The following is a 24,049-nucleotide window of genomic DNA, read 5'->3' as shown; positions in this document are numbered from 1 at the left end:
TTCTCCTTTTACTTCTCACCTTCCTACCTTACCTCCTTTGGATCCTTTATTCTTTCAGTCACTCATGAATGATTCATGAGTATTTTTTTTCCAGACTGGCCTCACAATCTCAGAGATCTGCCTGTCTCTGCCTCGCGAGTGCTGGCATTAAAGACATACACCACAACAGCCCGGCAATTCATGAATTCTTATGCTATAGCAGTGGTTCTCAACCTGTGGGTCAGGACCCGTCTAACAAACAAACAAAAATACTTGCATTATGATGCATAACATTATGAAAATTACAGCAATGATGTAGCAGCTATAGTAATTTTATAGCTAGAGGTCAGCACAACATGGGGAACTATATAACAGGTACATTGACTAGTTAAACAGGACAGACAGCTGAGACATAAACCTACAACTTTATGTAGTTGAATTTTGACATAAGTAGCATGAACATATTACAAAAGAGAAGTATCTTTTCAGTAACATTGATCATTTTTGATACCCACAAAATAAACTTACCGTATCTTTCACTATATATAAAAATCAACCCAAAGTGTTATAAACACTTAATAAGCCTCAGACCCAAACTAGAGAACTACTAGAAGAAAACAAAAGAAAATGCTGTGTAAAATTTGTCTGGTTTCGTGTATGATGCTCAAAATACTAAGAACAAAAGAAAAACAAAACAAAGAAATGGTATTGCATGAAACTAAAAACTTTCACACAGTAATGGAACAATTAATAGAGTATGTATGCAATCTATGGATTATGAGGTAACATTTGTAAACTGAATATTTGTTGATAGGTAAATATCTCAAATGTGTAAGGAACCCAATCAATTAAGTAATTGGCAAACAAATGATCTAATAAACAATGGACAAAAGACTTAAATACCAATGTGTATCAAGTATAAGAAAGTGTTCACTTCAGATCATTGAGGGAACAGAAATTAAACCACAATGAGTTAATAACTCACGGAATAATAACTGCTAAAATGACTATGATAAGCTGGAGGAGAGCAGAGAAGAGGGAGCTCTTATGTGTTGTTGGTGGGAATGTAAGTGAGTACAATAATTACTGACAACAGTATAGAAGTTCTTCAGAAAACTGAAAATAGAATTAGCATATGATATAAGAATGCTACTGCTGGGCACATACCCAAAGGAATTCCAAATCAATATGTTAAAGAAATGCTTCTATTCTGATATTCACTGAAAAATTGTCTATAATAGCTAAAAAGTAGAATTGACCTAGGTGTGGTCATCAGTTAAATGGATAAAGAGGTATGCCTCATATTACATATTTGGCTTTTAGAAGGTGAGATACTGTACTAACATCTAGGGACATAAACGGCCCGAGTTCAAGCCCTAGAGCCCATGTTAAAAGGTTGGAGGAGGCAGCTGGAAGAATAGGGTGGGGAGTGAATATGGCTAAAATACAGTGTATGCAAACTTCAAAGAAATAATAAAAACTGCTTCAAAACAAAACAACATAGATAGTAGTAAGCACCTGCTATCTGTCACTGGAGATCAGCAAGCCTACTCTGAATGATGAGTTCCAGGCCGGTGACAAACAAAAAGGAAGACATCCAAAGAAGGTACCTGAGCCTGATCCCAGACCTCCATATATTCACGCACGCGTGTGCACAGGTACTCCCACACGGGCATGCGCCCGTGTGCACACACGGGGGAACAAAAGAGAGACTGAATTCACGCAATGGTGATGCAAGTGCTTATGCAAAGTCAACTGAGTGAGGCAGAGAGAGACATGTATACGATCTCATCTGTATGGAATTTAAATAATTGAACTTTTGTGCGTAGAGAGCAGAATGATAGGCACAGAAACTGGGAGAAGAGGTGGATGGAGAGGATAGAGAAATTGATCTAAGGGTACAAAGTTTCAGTGAGCCAAGAGAACTAAACCTGGGTGGTCTATTGCATAGATTGCTTAGTGCACTAAATGACAATGCAATGCATTCTACGAAAGTTGCAAATGGAGCAACTTTTAAGTCTTTTTCTAACTATACAGGAAGTGATTCACATGTGAGGTAATAAACCTACTAGGTATCCTCAATTAATTGATCATTCTAAGTTGTAAATATATAACAAAGTAACACACTGTGAATCATAAGCCTGCAAGTCCTATCTATCCATTAACAGAAAAAGAATCAACACACAGAATTAATTATAGATCATGTAGTTGTTAAGTCAAACAAACAAGAAGACTTGATGGAGAGCATGATGCTGGTGGGGGCGTCCTCAGTCAGGGTGCTTTGAACGTGCTGTCTTTGAATTGAAACTTGAATAAAGACAAGTCAGCAGTTTGGAAAGCTGCATGAGGTGTTGCTCACACTGTGGTTCCAGCAGGGATGAAGGAACTTGAGGACATAGATGGGCTTCAAGTCTGGAGCAGAGGACCTGAAATGTGAGCAAGGTGTCAGAAGCACCTAAAGGGCCTGTTACAACTCAGATTTCTTATCGAACTCCCAGGTGGTAGGGCTACATGGGGCTTGGAATTGTGCTTGGCTCACAGCCTTCGAATGATGCCCCTGTCATGGGCATGGTAACAACACTCTGAGCAGCACATTGTCAGAGAGAAGGGAACGATGCTGGTGCACAGTGAGCTGGGGACAGTTGGTAGGAAATGACACAGGGATGGGAGGCAGGAGCCTTCTGGTCACAACCTTGGAAAGAGGTCCACGTTTGGTTTCAGACTGATATGCAGTCATTAAGCATTCAGCTGGAAGATGATAATGCAGTCAGTTGTTGAGTGCTGTCTGCATGTGTTTACCCTTATGGTATGAGGCACAGCTTAAAAGAATTTGGAAATGACCTGTACTTCCTTCTCTGTTTGATTCCTGACCAACCTTTAGCGGATGTTAAAGATTTACATCTGCTCTCTTTGTAGACAAATGACTCAACTTCTCACTCATGGTTTAAAAGTATGAGACAAAGGAAAATTAAAGGTCGAACGGTTCATATCAGCTTGTCATATTGAAACAACTTCCTCTAAGTGCATATAGTCCGAGTGCCAAAAGGACCCACCCAAAGCATAATACATGACTTCTAAAAGGCATGCAACAATCAATCTTTTGATAGCAAATAGATAAAACAAAAACATGAAAAATTAAAGGAAGATGTTATACTGCACAATAGAATGCTAAATTGGACATTATCACATGCAAAAATTAATGATGCAGATAATTGCTGTGACCACTAAGAATAACAAGAATCCTGCTTGGAGTTAACAGAGAATCTCGAGGAGGCATGCATGCTGGTCCTTAAAAATGTTTAAAATATGGCAGTTAGAGGGGAGGAGAATGGCTTTTCTGTAGATTCAGTAACCATGCAAAGAATTACTGTGTTTGCTCAAAGTTTTCGTCTTTCAAGGGAAAGTCTTCCATGTGTTTCTGATTCTTGAGCAAAGTTGAATTACTAGTCCATTGTCTGGTGAGAGCTGTTTGGCTAGGGAGCCCTGTGGACTTCCCAGACGCTTTTATCCTTTGAAAGAAGCTGTCCTGATTTGCCATTGTTAATGAAACTCGCAGGACACAATGTTCAAGTGTAAGACCCACTGAGAACATGACCATGTTCCTCCTTTCATCTCCGCATGGCGGAACCACATGGCAAAGAGAAGCTGCAAAAACCCAGCAGTGGGGCTGGTCCCCCGATGTTAGTAATTGTCTTGAACTTTCTTATGTCATCTCCTAATAGCTTTGTCTCAAGAGTGATGGCCTGCACTGCTTCCACCCTTCATGAATAAATACAAAATGTCTTGCCACCTAAAAGGTGGACCCTCTCTAGTCCTTTATCTCTGTTGAGCACACATCCTTAAAATCCTGCAGACTTCCATTTAGCATTCTGTACCTCTGTGAAGTTTAGTTTGTGAAATTCAATCAGAGGTAGTCATTGCAATAGACCCGTCTTCTTCACCCTGACAAGTGCTTTTGTGCCTTTGTTCCTGATGGTGGCATTTGTTGAGCCAAAGGTCCAGTACCCTTTGCTGTGGGTCATGGGGAATCTGGAGTTAGCCTGCATATTGCACTGTTTCTTCTTAGCTCACCTATTTCTATTGATATTTACCCCAAGGTTAAAGTATAAGTTGGGACTAAAAAGAGAATGGTTGAAGATTGATGCCAGGCTAACCTTCCAAAAAGTCATTTTAATAGTTGTCTGTATGAATGAAATTGTAGAACTTGTTTTATTTTTCTCTTCCTATAAGGAAAATGTAAAAATTCATAGAACGCCTTGGGAGTAGATATTCTCTTAGAAATTATTTACCTGTACCATTATATTTACATATAATTAGGTAAAGACACATAAAAATAGAAATAATAAGAGATAAATGATCCCAGTGTTTAATACTTTCTCTTTACAACAAAATAATTCTCTCATATGTTCTGCTGTAGAAATGCCCCAGGAGAGGACATACCCTATCCTGTGTGTTGAATCTTAAGTACCAGTATGGTGTAGTGCAGTGGTTCTCAAACTGAAACCTGCACTGAAATTTCTGAAGGTTGGGAAGATAGATGTCTGTCTCCCTCGAACTTTCCAGTTCAGCAGGTTCAGGGTAGACCCCAAGAATTTGTGTTTTTCCCAAATCCCAGGTGACTCTGGGAAGTTCTGATAAAGTCAGGAAGCACTCTCCATGTTAATCTTTCTAAAGAAGCATTAATATTCTTTTTTTCTTCTCTTCTCTTCTCTTCTCTTCTCTTCTCTTCTCTTCTCTTCTCTTCTCTTCTCTCCTCCTCCTCCTCCTCTTCCTCCTTCTTCTTCTTCCTCTCTCTCTCTCTCTCTCTCTCTCTCTCTCTCTCTCTTTCTCTCTGTTTTCAAGACAAGATTTCTCTGTGTAACAGGCCTAGGTGTCATGGAACTAGCTCTTGTAGACCAAGCTGGCCTCAAACTCACAGAAATCCTCCTGCCTCTGCCTCTCACGTGCACCACCACCGCCCTGTAGCATTAACATTCTTGAGGATATATGGGACCTTAGGTAAATTGGTTTAGCACTTTAAATCTATGGAATGGAGTTTGTCATAATTAGCTATTTGAGATGTTGGGGGGACTTAAAAACATGATTTATGTGAATTACTTAGCACCTATAGAATACAGCACATTTGAGTTCATTTTCCCTCCTCCTCCTTTCTACTTATCACCATTCTAGCATCACAAAATAGACTTAAGGTCTTCTGATTTCAGAATAAAAAATGTGTTTTATTTCAATAGAATTATGAGAATACATTTTTTATACCTTATCATTGTTCAATAACAAATCCCTGCCCCAAATGATATATCTTTCTAGTTGAATGATAGAACATTAAACTTTCATGCAAAGTCTACCTAAAGGAGAACATGTGTTCAGCCCTCTCCCTTTTCTGTGTAATTGTTGATAGTTTGTGGCCAGTATGTATTTTTGTCATACTTTGTATATACTGAATCCTGTTGCATGTACTTGGGTTGATATTTTTGATGGTTGTGTTTTTGAATGTTTGGGGCATGATGGTGATAGATTTAGGTGATGTCTTAGCTGACTGATTTTTAATGTTTCTTCTATTTCTCCCGACCCACACCCATTTTTGTACACTACCAGGACCCAGTACAACGTGTCAGGAGGATTCATGTGCCAACCAAGGAGTTTGCATGCAGCAATGGGAAGGCTTCACCTGTGACTGCTCGATGACATCATATTCGGGAAACCAGTGCAATGACCGTGAGTTCACACTTTTCCTACTGGCTCAAAGAAATCTTAACGGGCACTATAGAAAAAGATTGCACGTATAACTGTCCTTTATATAAATGCTCCTAATTTGTAAGTATAGAACACACACACACACACACACACACACACACACACACTCACACACAGTGTATTTAGTTCATGTTGGGCTAGATCCTATGATTACTATTTCATCCATCAGTGGTGTTACTGGTACATTAATTGACTTGGTTCTAAGAATGGACAGGTTACATGGAGGTGACCCAGTGCTTCTGCTGAATATGTTTTAGTGTCATGGGCATCTTAACTTGTGGCTTCACCTCCTTCTCATGGTATTTTCCTAGCCATGACCATTTTCAAGATAATCAAATTCTTGAGATTTGTTGAAAGGACTTGCCTTAGATGACCCTTTTGAGTATCTGATTTTTTTGAGCACAGTCTTCATGGTAGACTTGAACAACATGATCTAAATTCACTGGAATGTTTGGTTTTATAAAACAAGTACAGGAGATTAATAGGTTGAAGAGTGAAGCTATATTGAAGAGTCCACACAAGGGAGCCCATTATAATAACTATATATACACGTATAAAATCCATTGTGGCTGCTTAGTGTTTCTTGATTCCTTATTTATCAACTTTTACCATAAGCATTGGTATCTCTTGAAGTTTCCACTTCCAGTTTCTCAGAAGCCTTGCGATCCACAGGTATTCTGGAGTCTTTGGTTTGTTAAAGGGAAACAAATGAGAAGCTGGCAATCTAGAGGAAAACATTATGTTCTAGGATGGCTGCGGAAGGGCTTGGCATCAATCTCCTTTGCTGAGTCCTCCAGTGTTACTGAGAATCCGGTTTCCATATTTATGATTTGGAAGAGCCATTCTACTCTGAAACAGGCAGTTATGGGCCATTCTGAGGTACCCGGGAGAATTGTGCTATCGTATTTTTCTTTTCCTTCCAATTTGTCCGTGGAAGGCTCAGTAGGACCCATTTGTTTTCTCTCACTGGTGGTATAATGCCTCACAAGCTTATTCCCATTGCACGTTCATCCAACAGCAAGTAGGACAAAATGTCAAGGAAGAGACTTTGCACACAGAAAAAGCAAAACGGTAAGTTCCTCTGATGATCGTTGGTGTGCACAACTTTCAAAAGGTATGTATGGATTTTTCTGCCAATGCTTTATTTTTCTTTTTTCACATGGGCCAAGTGTTTTCTGGTCAAGAGTAACCAAAACCCTTTCTAGGTTTCTATGATTCGCTTCTGCTTTATCCCAGAGGAGACTGTTTCTCACACTTGGAGAAATTGTTGGTATCTAATGATGTACTTGGACCAGAATTGGTAGAAAGCCATCTCTTTTTATGACACTAGCTTCAAAGCGTGAATACTTGGAAAAATGCATTTTAGATGTTAGTGTATCAACAAATCTCTTGGAGTTTCATTCATAGAAGACTTATGAAAGCAAATCACTTACAGATTCTATTTGACTCATCTTCTTGGGGAGAATGTACAAAGGCTTCTGTTATTAGGTGTGATATGTACATGAGGTATATAGCATCTGAATTGCTAAATGAGATAAGTACATAGGAGCCAAGTGCTTTGGATAGGACTGTGAAGTTTGGCTATAAGCTTTTAATAAAACTCAAATAAATATATTAAAATATAAAGTTGAATGAAAGTATTACAATAGGTGCTCCTTCAGGAAAGATTGTCATTCTAATTATCTGTAGGACTTTCTCTTTTGGAGTTGACATTAGAGTCAGTTTACTCTACCTAGAACCAGGCTCACTGCTTTATTTTGTAAACCACTGTTTTTTATATTGAATATGGTTCTTCTAGTTGTTTTTGTTTCGTCACATAAATACATTCAGAATGAAGCTTACTGTCTGCTATCCTATGCCCTTCCTTATGCTAATGAATTCAAGAAACCCAGTCTGTGTAAGGAGTAGAATGTCATCTTTTGGTGTCACTAAAAGAGTTCAACAAGCTCATGGATAGCTTAAACCAAGCTAAGCCATGACTTTGTTGGGAAGGATTAAAAGAAAAAGAAAGGATCAAATAAGTTAAGAAAAGAAGAGAGGGAAAGATAAAGAGCATATCGAAGAGGTGGAATCGAATTGTATGTGGAGGAACATAGGGTCTCTTAATAATTAATTGTTTGGGTGACTTGCATGCTACAAGCAGCCTGTCCTTGACCAAAATAATACATATGTGCATGGCATTGCAAATGAAATGCCATCAATAAAATCAGACATTTGCTTGACTTTGATTTTGGAAGTACTCTGTAGAATAGCCTGTCTGTCTATCTATCCATCCATCTATCTGTCTACCTATCTATCTTCTATCTGTCATTTATCTATCATTATCATCTATCTGTCTATTTATCTTTCTATCTTTTATCATCTATCATTATCTATCTATTTATCTATCTATCTATTTATCTATTATTATCTATTCATCTCTATCATCTATCTATCATCTATCTATCTATTGTCTATCTATCTATCTATCATTTATCTATCTATCTATCTATCTATCTTGTATCTATCTATCTGTCTATCATTATTATCTATCTATATCTTTATCATTATTTATCTATCATTATTTATTATCCATCTCATCTATCTATCAATCTATCTATCTATCTATCTATCTATCTATCTATCATCTATTTATCTATCCTTAATTAGTGAAAACATGCTGATTTATTACTGCATATCCAAGAAAAGCAACTTGATCAACAGGGAAATGGCTTGGTTTCTTATTTTCCATAATAGGTATTTAGTTAATAATATCCGAGTGACTTTTAAAGCACTAAAGAAGAGTATATGTGTTAGGATTGGGGGGGGGGTCATTCATTCTAACATTGTTTCTAACACTAATGAGCACTGCATATTTATCAAAACTATTTTTGCTTTACAATTCTGAGGTGTTGTCACATAGATATTGCTTCCGGGGGTACAATGTACATTTACAACTTTAATCCATGGTATGATGCAACAACCCTCAGTGGTTTTCATTTTGTTCCACTATCCTTTGTGTTTGCATAGTGAGTTAATAAATGTGGTGGTGTAAATATCATCTCACAAAGATACAATAATCATTAAAGTGTGACACTTTTTCCCGAGCTGATTACTGTGTGTAAGGATGACTCCCTTGTGTGGGATAGAAAAGAAATCATCTGATTAGAAACTCCAGTATAATTGCTTTACTAACAGCTACTCACAGTTTAAGATATGGTCTTCCATTGCTTTCTGTAAAGGTAAAACCAGGAGGAGTTCCTTCTCTTAAGTCAGCTTTGGGGGCTTTTTGATACTATCAGAAACACCTTTGAGTTAATGAGGGATTCACAGAAAGACATAGATGTTTGCTAAGTAACATTCATTGAGGACAGTCTTTAGCACTCCTGGGAACATGCCAAACCCATCATCCCTGCTCAGTCAGTACCATCTGAGGTCCAGCTGATAACACTTGTGTTTTGTTGAAGAACAACAAAAGAAATGAAACTTAGTAACATACTAGAAAACTTAGTAAACTTAGTAACTTTTTTAATATAACATTTCCATTAATCTTTTTGAGAATTTAATACAAGTGTACAATGTATTTTTTTCATATTCACTTCTACCTGCTTCCTGTAAGTCCCCCCAGGTTCATTCCCAAGCCCTCCTAGCTTTGCACCTTCTTTTAACTTATAGTTCACTTTGTCCAGTTTGTGCTTCCTATGTACTTACTCATAGGTTGGATGTAGATCCATCCATTAGAGTATGACTAACATTCCATGGGGATCAGCTTAAAGAAAACAGATTTCCACCCACTAGAAGCCAGCAGCTCTCAGTAGCTTCCCTACTAATGTTCTCCTTTCCCCTCCATTCTAAAATACAGTTCTTATAGAGACTTCTTTCTTTTGGGAGGGAGGGTATTGCATTGTCTATGGAATTGCAAGTCAAGACCAGGAGCCTGGGAAATTCTAGCGTACTTCCATCATTATACTGTCAGCAGAATTGAGAGTCCTTTACCACATTGTATGGCAATGCTACTCCCATTAGAAGCTTGCTGTGGATTCTCTCTCTCTTCCACATTGCACAAAATCTGTATCTTTTCCACATAGCTACATATGTTGTCATTTCTAGAAACTTTGTGAGAACATCAATATCGAGCCTCACACATCTCTCCTTTCCTGTGTTCTTAACCATTTACCATGTTAAGTTTGGAGTTGCATCAGTTCTCAGATCGTGTTGTTACATTAGTGCTCTGGAGATACATGAGAACAACCCAGGCATATAAACAAGCCCTGAACATACCTTGATTGCCTGGGTTAGGAATGAAGCATTTATATTGGCTTTGTGGGATAAGAAGAAGGGAATTAATGTGGGGCCCCAGGTACCATCAGCAGATAGTTCTCCCGTGCTATACTGCTAACTGTACATTGCAGGCTGCTTGGTGGAGAAATTGCTGGGTTCACACTGGCATGTGATAATAGATGTTCTTTGTGTTCAACAGATCAATAGTGAGCAGCTGTGGATCGTGCAGATAGTGGAGTGCGCGGCACCTTTTCAGGCAGTTTTCTGCAGGAGTGGTGGTTAAGCTGCGCTGCTGGCTATTGATTGGCCTTTTGCTTTTTATTTATTGTGTTGATCTATTTATCTGTTAATGTAGGTTGATGTATTGATTAAGACTGTTAAAAAAAAGCACTTCCCACTTAGTTTGGAAAAAAACCAGCAATAACTACATTATATAGTACGCAAACAAGTGGGTAGAAGTATGTATATTAATTCTGTCTCTAGGCTTTTTATGCATACATGAGCATCACACTTTTATGGTGCATTTGTGTGTTTGGCTAGGTGTTTCCACACCTCCGTAGTCTCTTTCTGTCTATGCAACCTTATATAAGTTTACTCATAAGGCAATTTCTTGTTGTTCAGAATGTTCTTCATCTTTTATTAACTAGCCAGATATTTCCTATTCATAGGCATGGTCATGAATAAGACATGACAGTCTCATGGGGGAAGACACATGTCAAAGGATTTCAGTAGAAAAGAAACGAGCACTTTGTGGTCAGGAGCCATGGAGTAAAGTGTATGGGGTTCACATTCCACGAAGCAGTGCAGCTGCTCCTAGGGATATTTTCATTGAAGAAGGAAACTAAACATCGTGTGAGTGTCTGGTAGGCAAATATGGTACAGAAGAAGAGAGTTTTCAAAGAAAAACGTATTCCAGCTATCAAGTCAAGTGAGAGCAAAGGCCTCTCACAGTTTAGAGTGGACACGTCTTGGTTTTTCTTCCAAGCATTATATTGTAAGTCACACATCTTTAAATTGCATTCTTTGCTCTATTTGATTACCATTACCTGTTTTTTAAAATCTGAGTGGTATTATAGTATTTCCTAATCACTCTTATTAGAATCCACTATATATATATATATATATATGATGAGGAATAGCATTTTCCCTTTTTAACAACTGCTGTGTTGGATGTGTAGGACTCAAATTTTGACAGATGTCACTGAAGCATTAATGAATACTGATTTTGGAAATGTACTTGTAATAAGTTAACATTTGAAGAATTCAATTTGCATATTTAACATATTCTAAAAGGTACACAATCATGAACTAATTTACTTTAGAATAAAACTGACTTAAATGCCAGTCCTGTCTCTAACACTGTGAAATTCAATTGTGCATTTTAGCTTCTTGAAACATTGGTTTAAATAGGAAGGTGATAATAATTAGAAGCATGGTGGTAGTTTTATTATTATGCTAATAAGGTATTTGACATTCTTATCATATCCTTAATCTATCAAACATACTAGGACATTAATGAAGATATTTTCAATCTTTAAAGCCTCCCAAATCCTGAAGAAATAGGACATTATGTCTTGATCTTGACAGTGAGAAAACTGAAGTAAGTCACAGGAAGAAGCTGAATGGATACTTAAATCTGGGTCTCTTGGATAGAATAGATCTTATTCTTGCTAGCTTTTAGTTTATGCAGCCATTATTAGAAATAACAAAAGCTGAAAATGTGCATTAGTTATTAGGCAACGGTTCTTGACTTCAGGTGAACATGGTCTCTGTAGTAGGAGAGGCCGCTTGTTTATTCCCGGCTGCTCAGACCTGAAATAATCACACAGAAACTGTATTAATTAAATCACTGCTTAGCCTATTAGCTCTAGCTTCTTATTGCATAACTCTTACATCTTATTTTAACCAATCTCTATTAATCTGTGCATCACCACGAGGTCGTGGTCTACAAGCAAATTTCAGCAAGTCTGTCTCCAGCAGCAGGTCCATGGCTTCTCCCTGACTTTGCCTCCTTTCTCTCAGCATTCAGTTTAGTTTCCCTGCCTAGCACTATTCTACCCTATCATGGGCTCAAGACAGTTTCTTTATTAACCAATGATATTCACAGCATACAGAGGGGAATCCCACATCAGGTCTCCATGGTCAACATATTTGACATGAAGGCCTAGTTCTGGGTTGTTAGTTTTATTGTCTTCTGGAATTCTGAATCCCTTGAGAGTTTCTGCTTTAAAATTCAGGTGAGGCATTTGAATTAGACTTTCTTAAGTTATTATGACACAAGAAGAGTTCACTGTATCTCCAGATACTTAGATTCACATTCTCTAGATTAGATGTTATCTGTGTTACCTTATTACACACATGTGTGTGTGTGTGTTTGAATGCGTTTATAGGAAAAGTACATGTGCATATGTCTGTGCATCCTTGTAGAACCCAGGGAGTGGTTGCCCTGTGTATTGTTAGGTTTTGACACAAGGTCTGTTCCTGAACTTGGAACTCACTATTTCAGCTAGATTGGCCAGCCAGCAAATTCAGTAGATCCTCTGCCTCTTTTTCCCCAGGGTTAGGAATGTAGATTATGCCATATTTCCTGGTCCTCGTGTTTTCATGGCCTACACTTTACCAACTGAGCCCTCTCCATAGCTTCATCTGGCCTAAGTCATGTAGCACAGCGGATGAGACCCTGGTGTGCATTGGGAAGGTCTACTCTGTTGATATCTTGAGTCGTGGTGTCTGTGGTACCTTGGGAAAATTAATTTCTGTATGCTTCTAAGAAGCAGATGTTTGCAGATCATACCTTATAAGATTGTCATAAATTGGGTCATATTTGAAGTGTAAGGCGTGGCACATGTCATAGCACCTGGAGAACCTGTTCTTCAAATTCATTTTCAAAAAGTTAAAAATATATCTCTTGCAAATGTAATTATCATAAAGTTAAATACAATGCTCATGAAAAATAGAATGAATGTGTGTCAAATTTATTTATTTTCTTTTTTTTTAATTTTTTAATTTATTTATTTATTAAAGATTTCTGTCTCTTCCCCGCCACCACCTCCCATTTCCCTTCCCCTCCCCCTCCCCCAATTAAGTCCCCCTGCTCAGCCCGAAAAGCAATCAGGGTTCCCTGTCCTGTGGGAAGTCCAAGGAACCCCCACCTCCATCCAGGTCTAGTAAGTTGAGCATCCAAACTGCCTAGGCTCCCACAAAGTCAGTGTGTGCAGTAGGACAAGGGAAACAGAATGCTAAATGTGTAAGCAGCAGTATTTCAGGGGAATATTTGAAGAACTAGACATTTATAGGCATTCAAAGTCATGAGACTACAAACTTAGGATAGTTATAATAATGATGAAAGTCCAGAGACTTCAAAATCTCCTCCCTTTGGTGTTATATCTATCACATATATGTATGTATGTATGTATGTATGTATGTATGTATATATATATGTGTGTGTGTGTGTGTGTGTGTGTGTGTGTGTGTGTATACTGAAGAGAAATCAGCAGTAATCTCAGAGGCTGATCCCTAAATAATGAACAGTATACATTGGTGTTAGATTCTGCTACATCTCCCCATGGATGTACAGATTGCTTGTGTGGTCTGATAGGCAGTATCCTAAATGACATTTAAAGGCACATAATTATTCCGTCTATCGTTTTCATAATTTTTCACTTTTAACCATTTCACCATGTGCCAACCACGGTGCTTAGTTCATCGTCTCCCTGACCCCCACTCTAACCTGCAACAGTCCCAGAAAACAGATGCAACTGTGATCCAGTTAGTTAAAAGACAGAGCAAGATGTATGGAGACAAATGATTTACTCCAAGTGAAGAATCTGTTAGATGGAAAGACAAAGATATTCCCATTACTATTCACCTCTAAGTATGGGATCTTACCTGAGAATGTCTTCAGGACTTGTCAACGGAAGCCTGCTAATGAAGGCACATTGGAATACACAGGGCTTAGGCTCACATTGGCTGCACTAATTAACTTTTTGTGAACATCAATTCGACTGTAATTTCTAGTGGCTACCTTGTTATTTGGGGAAGGGCTATTTTCTTCTTTCTTTTCTTTTCTTTATTGGTTTTAAATAAGGACATCATGAGGACTGATTTTGCCAGTAACAAGACCAGAATTTTCAAATTGATTACATTTCTGCATGTTAAGGAGCAATAGACAGTCAGGAGCTAACAATGGAAGAGACAGAAAATCTTAGGGGAACCACAAGGAATCTCAAAGATAAGATCTGGAAGGCAAGGCAGATCCAAGAGAGGTATGCTTGAGAGGACAGCAGCAAAGGTAACACCCAAAGTCATATCCGTGAGTCTGCCTTTTATTCTAGTTCCTACAGACCTCAAGGTCTTACGGTTAAGGGAATTCTGAGAAAGGCAGGTCAAACCAAGGTTGATCAAGAACAAAAGAGCAGATATTCTCAGGAACAGTTCCAGGGCTAGGGACTTTTAATTCTATTTTGTTGTCCATGACAATCACTTTTGCTTATAGTTGGCCTGGCACAAGGGCACTTGGAGTGTCCTCCATGTGAAACGGGCGCTGATATTAACACACATGTGACATCTGATTCAACAGGAGTGGGGCTTGCTTATACTTCTGTGTTGTGTATCTCTGCATGAAAAGAAGTGGAAACTTGGGTAAAACGCTGGCTTTTACAGAGTGCAATTAACAATTGGATCTACAACTTAAGGATAAATACTCTTCCTGATTCAGGGTCTTATAGTTCATCAGGAGTTATTATGAGTTTTTGGAATTTGTGGCCTTACTAATTTCATTTCTGTCATCTCTTCATCTCCAGAATGATGTATTTATATACATTTTATTGCTTATATTTAACTATAGCTCTTCATTTTTGCTATACTTGGCTAGTTTCTTATTGACAGATGGCAATAATCTGCCGAGAGCCTGTTAGTTCACAGAAGATAATTCTTATAGTGCCTTGTTAGTATCATATAGATACGGTTTTAATGCATTTTCAGTAGAGACTCATAATTTCCTACATTTAAATTCACATCTAAAGATAAAAATGTAAACTACTTTATCTTGTCCAGTAAAATAGAGCTAACAAGTATAATTTCATTTCATTCTTTCAATTTCTTCTGTATTCTTTTCAGGGGTAAGAAAGAAAAAATTGTAGACAGAGAAATTCATGGATCGTTGATGTATAAAAGCATCATAGATGCTTTTATACACCCCCCCCCCATAGATACAACATCCTAGTTATTTCATCTTCCCGGAGGCTTCTTTTGTGCCTCTTCCAGTTAGTCCTTTCTACTCCCAAACATTCATTCTTTGAATTGGTATCAACATATGTTTTTTTCACCCATTCTTAAGAAAGTGTAAATTGGAGCATGCAGTCTGTGATCTTTTGTGTATGTTTTCTCTAGTTCTGTGTGATCTTTCAGGGCCTCTCCTACCTCTTAGCAATTGCTGGTCTAGTCAGCTGGCCTCCATCTTAGGTCCCCATTTCTGATTTTGTGCCTAGAAATTTTCTCAGGAAAGTAAGCTGGGAGCAACCTTGTGGCTTAGCTTCTTTCTGTTCTTTCTTTTTGGACAAACAATTTTTGTCTGATGTCCAAAGCTCAAAGAATAGTATTCTGCCTGTTTGTCTTTTTCCTGGTTCCACTGAACGAATTGTAAAGATCCAAGCTATTGTTCCATTTAGATGCAAGCAGATGTTAACTTTTTTTCATTCTGCATTCACCTTTGTATGGTGAGATTGGGACAAAGTAGAAGTTTTTGGGGATGGGGAGAGGAGTCATAACCTGCAATACTCTGTGCTTTAAGCCACAAATTCTCAGAATAATTTCAAGTTTTGTATCAGCCTCAGCTGGTGGTGTGCAGTGACTGGAGACCCAATTGGTTCTTTTTGATTGTTGGAAAGGACTTCAGATCCAGTTATAGGCAGTTATGGGCAGCTAAAGGACATGCCGTAAGAAGCTCCATCCAGCACTTCTCCACCAGAATTTCTGTTCTGTGGTCTCTAGAGCTTTTTCCTTCCTGTCCTTCCAGTCCTCTGATAACACTTGATTACGCTCTGAGGGTGGAAGAATGGATTTGGCTCGAGTAACTAGTCATTCTCATTCTTTGTTTTATTTAAAATTATAGTTTGTTTTTGCCTCTGTCTTTATCCTGTGGGTCTTTGCCACCTGATCCATGTCACCTTGCCAAGTGAAATTACGAAATGTTTTCAAACAAAGAATTCAGAGACATAAGCAAAGTGGGTATGTTTTGGTGCCAGTGTTTCAGCTATTGAATTCTCTTGGTTTGATCTCCAGTACAAGTCCACACACAGTATCTTCTGCATGTCTACAGCCGAAGAGAACTTGTGTTACCGATGCCTTTAGTATTAATCATAGTTTTCTTTACTAATGAACTTGTACAAATCAACTCTTGAAAGCTTGGGAAAACATAAATAAAAAGCAGTATTAAAAAGCATCTAATTCTCATCACTTTGACCTTATTTGGAATGTACCGTGTCAAGCACATAATAGAGGCTCCAAAGCATCTGTTGACTGAGTGACTGAGCCTTGCGTATTTCCAAAGTCTTAGCTGTGTAAAAGTCCTAGTGTTCTTTTTATGAAATGAACAATGTTTCCACTAGGACTGGACATTTTCTTGTCTGAAGGAGTGCATTTAGGCATGCAAGAGTCATAATGAGTATCGCAATTTGTAATTTTCTTCTTCAAACAAAACATGGAAATGTCAAGATGTTTTCATATTTTCCCCCTGGTTCTCCTTCCCCCTCACAGAAAAACCTTTCAGTTTTTAAGCCATTGTCCACAGACACATTTATGTGCAAGTGAAATGGTTTTACGGTGGATAGTGTCTCAAAGGACAGGCTCTTAGAGTATGTGTGTGGAGAGAGCCTCGTGGTCCCAAATAGTTTATGTCTTTCTTTCTATGAACACAGGGGGAGGCACTGAGGTTTACTTCCTATGATTGGATTCATTCTGCTAGTCTAGTCCTCTGGAGATCCACTCGGAGGGTAAAATGATTCCATCTGAAAATCCTTCGTTTCTCCTGAGTTTTACGTTGACCAAACCAATAGGATACAACTCAAAAAGCTAGCTGTACTATAGACTGAAAAATACAGAACAGAAAGATTCGCTGACTCTTGCACACCCTGGCTATAAAAATTTTATGTCCCTGCAGGACAATCCATCGGAATCATAAGCCCTTTGTAAAACCTGTCAGGATGTTGGGTAGGAAATGAACGTGTCTGACTCTAAACCATCATTTCTGGACAATTCACAGAATGCTTTTTGAATCCAATCCTCAGTTAAATCTAAGTTTTTTAATTTTCCAGGGTATTCTAGCATTGGGCAAGTCAAGTACACATTTATAATATAAATAAAACCAAGTACCTGTGCAAATACAGCTATCAATAATTACAAACTTCCTTTAGAATGCTTTTCCTCCGATTTTTCTGATAAGGCTTCTCTCTCCAGACCCCTTTATTTCTGAGTTTTCCTGGCACATAGCTGAACTTCAGACTGCATCTCAGGCAACTCGAAAGCTGTGTGTTTCCAAAGCTGCCCGGATATATGCCCACCTGGGCAGCACACCAAGTGTCTCACCTCCTTTAAGGTTGCTTGGCAGCAAGCCTCTTCCCAACTGAATTCTTGATATATACAGTATAATTTTATCCAGGAGGATGGATTTAGGTAGAGAGATGTCAATTGGAATTTATGTGTGCTTAGGCATAAGCTTTTACAAGCCTCTTTTATTTTTCTTCGCCTCTGCTGACCTACAATTCCCAGTTAGCCTCCCTCTGTGCCGCTCTAGTGTATCATAGAGTTGAAGCTCACATCACATCAGGTCCTTCGTTCTGGGGGCGCCAGGAAGAGGCACTGGGAAAAAGATACTCAATGCATGCAAATTTCTAGGACCAGAACAAATATATGAAGAATGTGTCGAAATAAGGAAGGTTAGCCAAATAGACATTCAAAATTGCTCACAGTTTCATTCCACTTCCCACAATGCGCCCCGTGTAGTTCCAACATGTAACTTATTTAATTTGCGTTTGGATCAATTTAGCATCCTTTCCTATTATCTAACACTTAATGAACAATAAACATAGCTATAACCAAATTTCACAGCTATTTCTCAGTGTGGGGTAACATTTTGCATTTAGTTATGTTTGGTTTCCTAGGTAATATGTGATTACAGCTATGTTTTCTGAAGCTGCATCTCTTGTCACGGTGAACGTTTTGGTGGTGCAGTCTTCATTCCTGCGGCAAGACAGGAAGGGGCTGATGCTTTACCGTGAATGATAAAGTGCAAACCAACTGGCCAAGGACGGGGGCTTCAGAATGACCTCCCCGCTGCTCTCCGGAACAGGCTATTGTCGGTCACCATGCTTTTATTTCTGAAACCCACTCTGGTTTCCAGGTGCAGGCAAATCATCCCCAAATGACAATTAAGAGATCTTATGCTTTTGTTCACCTATAGCTAAGGTCCTCCACCCAATGTAGGGCAAATGCTACCCTAGACTTTTAACGTCTTCTATGATCTGCTTTTTGAGACATCTGACTCCGAAATCTCAGCTCTTTAGATATTAATAGACTGGTGTGTCTTCAGGTAAAGCTAACTTCCTCACTGCCCCTACCAATGTTCTATGGTTATTATTCTCCTTCTCCTCGCTGCTTCAGTCTGTCTCCTTTGAACTCCAAGCACTCTGCACAAGTCTTTCCTACTCCTGTGAGCACTGCTCACAGCCGCATTGATCTCTCTTCCCATATCTGCTGCATTTGTATTCATAAGTCAGAAGCAACGGGGTTGACCACCTAAAAGGGATTCACTTGAGTATGACACCAAGAAGATGGGCTCAAACCCTGGCTCCATTCCTTCTTAAAACACAGCCACCTTTGGCAGGCCACAAGCTCAGATAGGCGCTGCCACCATGTGAGCACACTTGGCAATAATAGAAGCAGGTCAGTGTCTAGCCTGTGGGAGAGGCTTTGCACAGACCCAAGCCAGGAGTTAGGCTTCATGTAAAAGTTCTATTAAAGTGCCATCAATAAATCACAAGTAGAAATCTGAGCCAGTCAACCATCACTGTTTTCTCTTACCATATCCCCAGAGGCTCAGCTTTCCTACCGTGCACTGACTAAGGTTCCCTTCTAAGGTGACACTGACTTGTCTGTCACTTTGTGTGTGGTAGGATACTAGGATCAGGTTATTCAAATGGCAATGATGTTCCTTGATTCTAGTCTTAAATTGAGACAAGCCCCTGACGGTGGGCCTGTATGATTTTCTAAGTAGGTTTTCAAAGACCCTCCTTTCTTTGCTGTAATTGTTTTAAGTGACCCAATACTTATGCAGTCTCCTGAGAACATCCAAAAGGATTCTAGACCTTAGTTACCTCATATATGATTGTTGATCCTTGCTAAGAACACAGAATTATTACTGGCTAGTCAGTCTTTGGCTCTTGTCACTTGTAAGACCGAGGGGACAAAAGCCACAGTCCTTGCTGACTCTGTTATTAGCAGATTTTAATACAATTTTAACTGCGTAGATTTAGCTTGTTAATAAAACAACCCTTCTTTAAAAAGCTGTGAGATGTAAGCCAGCCTAACGTTCACAGTGGATTATTGCAGATGATAATCTCACAGTCGCCTCTCCCCAGACCTGAAGGCCAGGCAAGGCCACACCACGTTTGCTACTCACCCACTCTAACTTTGAACAAGAGGCCACAAAGTGGAACTCCCATAGCCAAACCTCTTGTTCTCTATTGACAGTAAATTATTCACAGGAATAAAAACAAAACAAAACAAAGAGAAAAAAAAGAACTGTGGGGTTTCTGGTTTATTATGTCCATTTCCTAATGTACTAACTGCTGCCTGCCATAGGCAGATCACGGCATATTGATCTCCAGGGGATTCTGACTGAGCAGGAAGCCTTGTCTCAGGAACACTGTTCCTCTCTCTTATCCAGGAGTTCTCCGTAATGGAGAACGCTGGGGGGATTAGACCAAAACCTTAATCATAGTGATTTTGATAATCAGTTCCAATGAACAGAATACTACCCTCTCTTTGGAATCTATGAAATTGATAGGCTCTGAGGAATGGAAATATGATTATGATTGTTTAATATGTTGGAGAGGGGTTGGTGAAGAGGGGATGGATGTGAAGGAGTAATTTTAGTCATCTTAAGAACTGGCAATTCTAAGAATTATAGTATAATATAATGATAATGTCTAGGGTGTTCTGAGAACTTGAGAATTTAAGCAGAATATGCAAATGATGAAGATTTCAGTTCACTATAGAGTGTCTTCATATGGGGTTGATTTTTATCCAAATACTGAGTTTTTTAACTGGAAAGGATTATGACTTATTTTCCTCTGACTAATATACATAATCACAAAAGATAAGTGTATCTGTTGTAGCTACTACTCCCTAAGTGTTCTTCTCTATTGTCCTTTAAGAGTCACCATACAACCCTTTATTCTTTTCTGTCTTGAAGATTTCATTGGCCTCCACATGCTGTTTGGAGTTCTTAGTCAGTAATAGGAAAGACATTCTCATAATATGTGTTAACCTTTGTCTTAAGACCCATCATCCCTCACCCAGATTTGAGTCAACCCCTGTCATTGATTCGCTAGCCCCTGCCTCAGGGCTAGAAATATCATGAATTCTCTGTTTTGTCCCGCTGCAAATCCATATCCTTTTAATGTCTTGAATATATTTCTTTCTGTGCCTATCCTAGCTTTCCCTCTAAATTCTGCCCTGGTTTTCTCCTATATAATAGTCCTGTGCTCTCTTCTTCTGTCCTCTGCCTATCATTTGCTCAGCAGGTGTTGTCTAATGTGAGTCTTTCTTCATATTTCTTACTGTCAAAATGGAGCTTTATATTTAAACACCTCACATCCCTACAGCACAGCTATTATGACTCCCCAGGACTTCTTCCTAACCTAACTTTCACTGTTAGTTTTCTAGCACTTGCTGTCACAAATTGGAACATCTGTAGGAAACTTTACCAAATGTGCCACAAAGTCTTGAGCTGTTGGTTCCACCCTTTTGTTTTGTTCATCTGTGAATATTCAGTGGGCCTTTAACTAATAGATGTTAGTATAGTGTCCACCTGTTGATTTATGTGTGATTTGTTTTTCTAACTTGGATCAGGACAACATGATTATTTTAATTATGAATTGCTTTAGTAAAGTGTAAGACATGGAAATATTGGCTTCCTTGCTTTCATTTCAATTAAATAGCTCCATTGAGGTGTCTATAACACAGTGCTTATCGATTATTCTATGTACCTTCAATTCCATGGGGTAGGTAAAATTGCTTGTTTATCCATTTGTTGCTGACACTTAATATGGATTGTATCCGACGAACGTTAATACAGTTCTAATAAATATATGTAATATATCTGAAATATTGAATGTGATGATTATGTGGGTTACCAGGACAAGTTTTCCTGATAGTGCTATGTAGAATTATGTCCTTCTAGCTCTCCTTGTTAGCCACGTTAACTAGAACAGAACAGAGGAGCCAGAGGAGACATGTTGCCCTATGTAAAGAGGGGAATGTTAACGGGAAATCTGAGTACTTAGAGGAAAGAGGAGATGGGGATGGGGTAAAGTCTACAATAAAAATTACAATGATATATTCTACAGTTTGTGAGGAACTTCATCCTTGTACTCAGTTGTTCATGGTCCTTTGTAAGAAAGTAAGTTTTTCTTTAAGATGACTTTATATTTAAATATGTTCTCCACCATTTAAAAAAACAAAACTATCTCATCTTAGCCCACATAGCCAGGTAACAATATGTACCATTTTTAGAGACACAGGTCCAGTGTATGTGTTTCTTGTTTCATTTCTGGGTCTGCTCTGTGCTGCTCTGCTCGAGCCCAGTGTTGTGTGGAAAGAACACAGTAAATAGAGAGGATGGTGGGAAAAGCCAGGGTCTGCGTGGGGAAGAGAACATGGGGTTGTCATTGAGAAAGGACAAAACACTTCAAGTGACACCCTGGGAGTGCGGTCCAGATCATGCATTGGAAGGCAAAAGGTCACAGAGCAAAAGGATTGTCTTCCTTTTGTTTTATGTTGCTGTGATAATCCTTTACAGAAACAGCTTAAGGGAGCAAGGATTTATTTTGGCTCACAGTTCCAGGTTACAGTCCATCTCCATCAGGAAATTAGGGCAGCAGGAGCTTGAAATAGCAGTCAGTCATAGTATATCATCAGCCAAGAGCAGAGGGCAATGGACTGAGGCGTGCATTCTAGTGTTTGGCTCCATTTCTTCATCTTTTATATATTCCAGGGTTCCTTTTCTAGGGAATGGAACTACCCACAGTGGCTGGGTCCTGCATCTCAGCTAACATAATCAAGGTAGTTACCCAGCAGTACGTCCACAGACAAATCTAGCCCAGATCATCCGTCATTTAGACTCCTTTGCCAGGTGATTCTAGGCTGTGTTAAGATGACAAAAGCTGATAAAAAGAAAAGGAATTAACCATTACAACTGCCAAGGGATATTTTAGCACCTGAGTATGATATGAGCAAGCCTTGCCTTAGAAGAATTTCAGGCAGAGTGGGAGTGGAAGCTGAACACAGAGTGTAAGCCTCATGGAGAGGAAACATCACATTCATCTGCTCACGAGGAAGAGCCAAATCCTAGCTCAGTAGTGAAACAGCGCATTGAAGGAAAGTTTGGAGGAACATTGAGTAAAAGCAAGAAAAACAACAGGAGGTTCCTACAGTGAGTAGGCTGAATGGCAGAGGGCATGGAGTAGGACTTTTGGCACTGAAAGGTTTAGTGTCAATTTTGTGAAAATCAGATCAAGCCACACCAAAGCTGATAGTCAAGTCTAATAATGGCAGGATGGGAAGCATGATTATCATTTCACGAATCTATTCCATTTGTAAAGATGTAAGATCTCAATATTACTCATCTTTGTCCTTTATATTTGCTTTTGATTATAATTTATAGATTTTTGTTAAGGTTAAGAAAATCAGGAGGAGAAGGAGACGGAGCACGAGCAAGGAACTCAGGACCACGAGGGGTGCACCCACACACTAAGACAATGGGGATGTTCTATTGGGATCTCACCAAGGCCAGCTGGCCTAGGTCTGAAAAAGCATGGGATAAATCCGGACTAGCTGAACATAGAGGACAATGAGGAATACTGAGAATTCAAGAACAATTGCAGTGGGTTTTTGATCCTACTGCACGTACTGGCTTTGTGGGTGCCTAGGCAGTTTGGATGCTCACCTTATGAGACCTGGATAGAGGTGGGCAGTCCTTGGGCTTCCCACAGGTCAGGGAACCCTGATTGCTCTTCGAGCAGATGAGGGAGGGGGAATTGATCGGGGGAGGGGGAGGGAAATGGGAAGCGGTTGTGGGGACGAGGCAGAAATCCTTAATAAATAAATAAATTAAAAAAAAAAAAAGAAAATGTATAGGCACTACACATCACATAGTATTGAAACCATGCACTGCACTTGGAGATATCAGATAATGTTGGCTATATGATTTCCAGAAGAATGAATTCTCTCTCATGAATTCTCTCTCAATTGAAATATAATTTTAATATCCTTTGCTGTATATTATTGAGAACAGGTTCATTCCAAGTTCACTTTTCCCCCTGTTCTTTCAGCTAAGTTCTGTTAGTTACCAGGCTCTAGGCAACCGTGAAGATGTCCCAGAGATGCCAGAGGACTCTTTCTTCAAATCCTCCCACCTCTGCTCACCTACAGTGCTTGAGGAATTCACTATTAGTTCTTGCATCTGTTTGAAATATGTACATTATTTCATCTTCATAGGAACAGATTTTTGACCATTTGAAGTGCATAGATAACCTCCCTTGCAGTATAATAAATTTTTGACCTTAAAAACAATATAGAATTCTTACCCCCGCCCCCCAATTTAGGTAACAAGGGCTTGAAGGAAAGGGTTAGGGAATATCAACAACTATTTTGGGTTTCCTCCTTCCTTCCCCTCCTCCTTTCCTCTTTCTTTTTGCTGTTTCCAGTTGGTGTGCGAATTCCCAAGGCACGCACAAGCGCCTGCAAACATCGAAACCTGAAGCTCCAGTTCTTCACG

At 39.0% G+C, this 24,049-nt stretch overlaps 1 protein-coding gene across 28 annotated transcripts in view; it reads left to right on the top strand.

Annotated features, from left to right (window-relative positions):
• Nrxn3 (neurexin 3) overlaps positions 1–24,049 on the top strand; it is a 1,564,636-nt gene that overhangs the window by 772,539 nt on the left and 768,048 nt on the right. For all 28 annotated transcript variants that reach the window (XR_005974847.1, XM_041658568.1, XM_041658546.1 and 25 more), the window contains one exon: positions 5,575–5,694. Coding sequence is in view for 27 of the 28 variants with exons in the window: in XM_041658568.1 (XP_041514502.1) it covers positions 5,575–5,694 (120 nt within the window). In the remaining variant the exon portion in view is untranslated. The remainder of the gene's footprint in view (positions 1–5,574; positions 5,695–24,049) is intronic.

The sequence above is a fragment of the Microtus oregoni genome, unplaced genomic scaffold (genome assembly GCF_018167655.1).
Source record: "Microtus oregoni isolate MIOR12 unplaced genomic scaffold, Mior012 000009F_ref0000495, whole genome shotgun sequence".
In the NCBI taxonomy this organism is placed as follows: Eukaryota; Metazoa; Chordata; class Mammalia; order Rodentia; family Cricetidae; genus Microtus; species Microtus oregoni.
The sequence above is the reverse complement of the archived record's forward strand: the minus strand, read 5'-3'. Positions and strand labels throughout refer to the sequence as shown.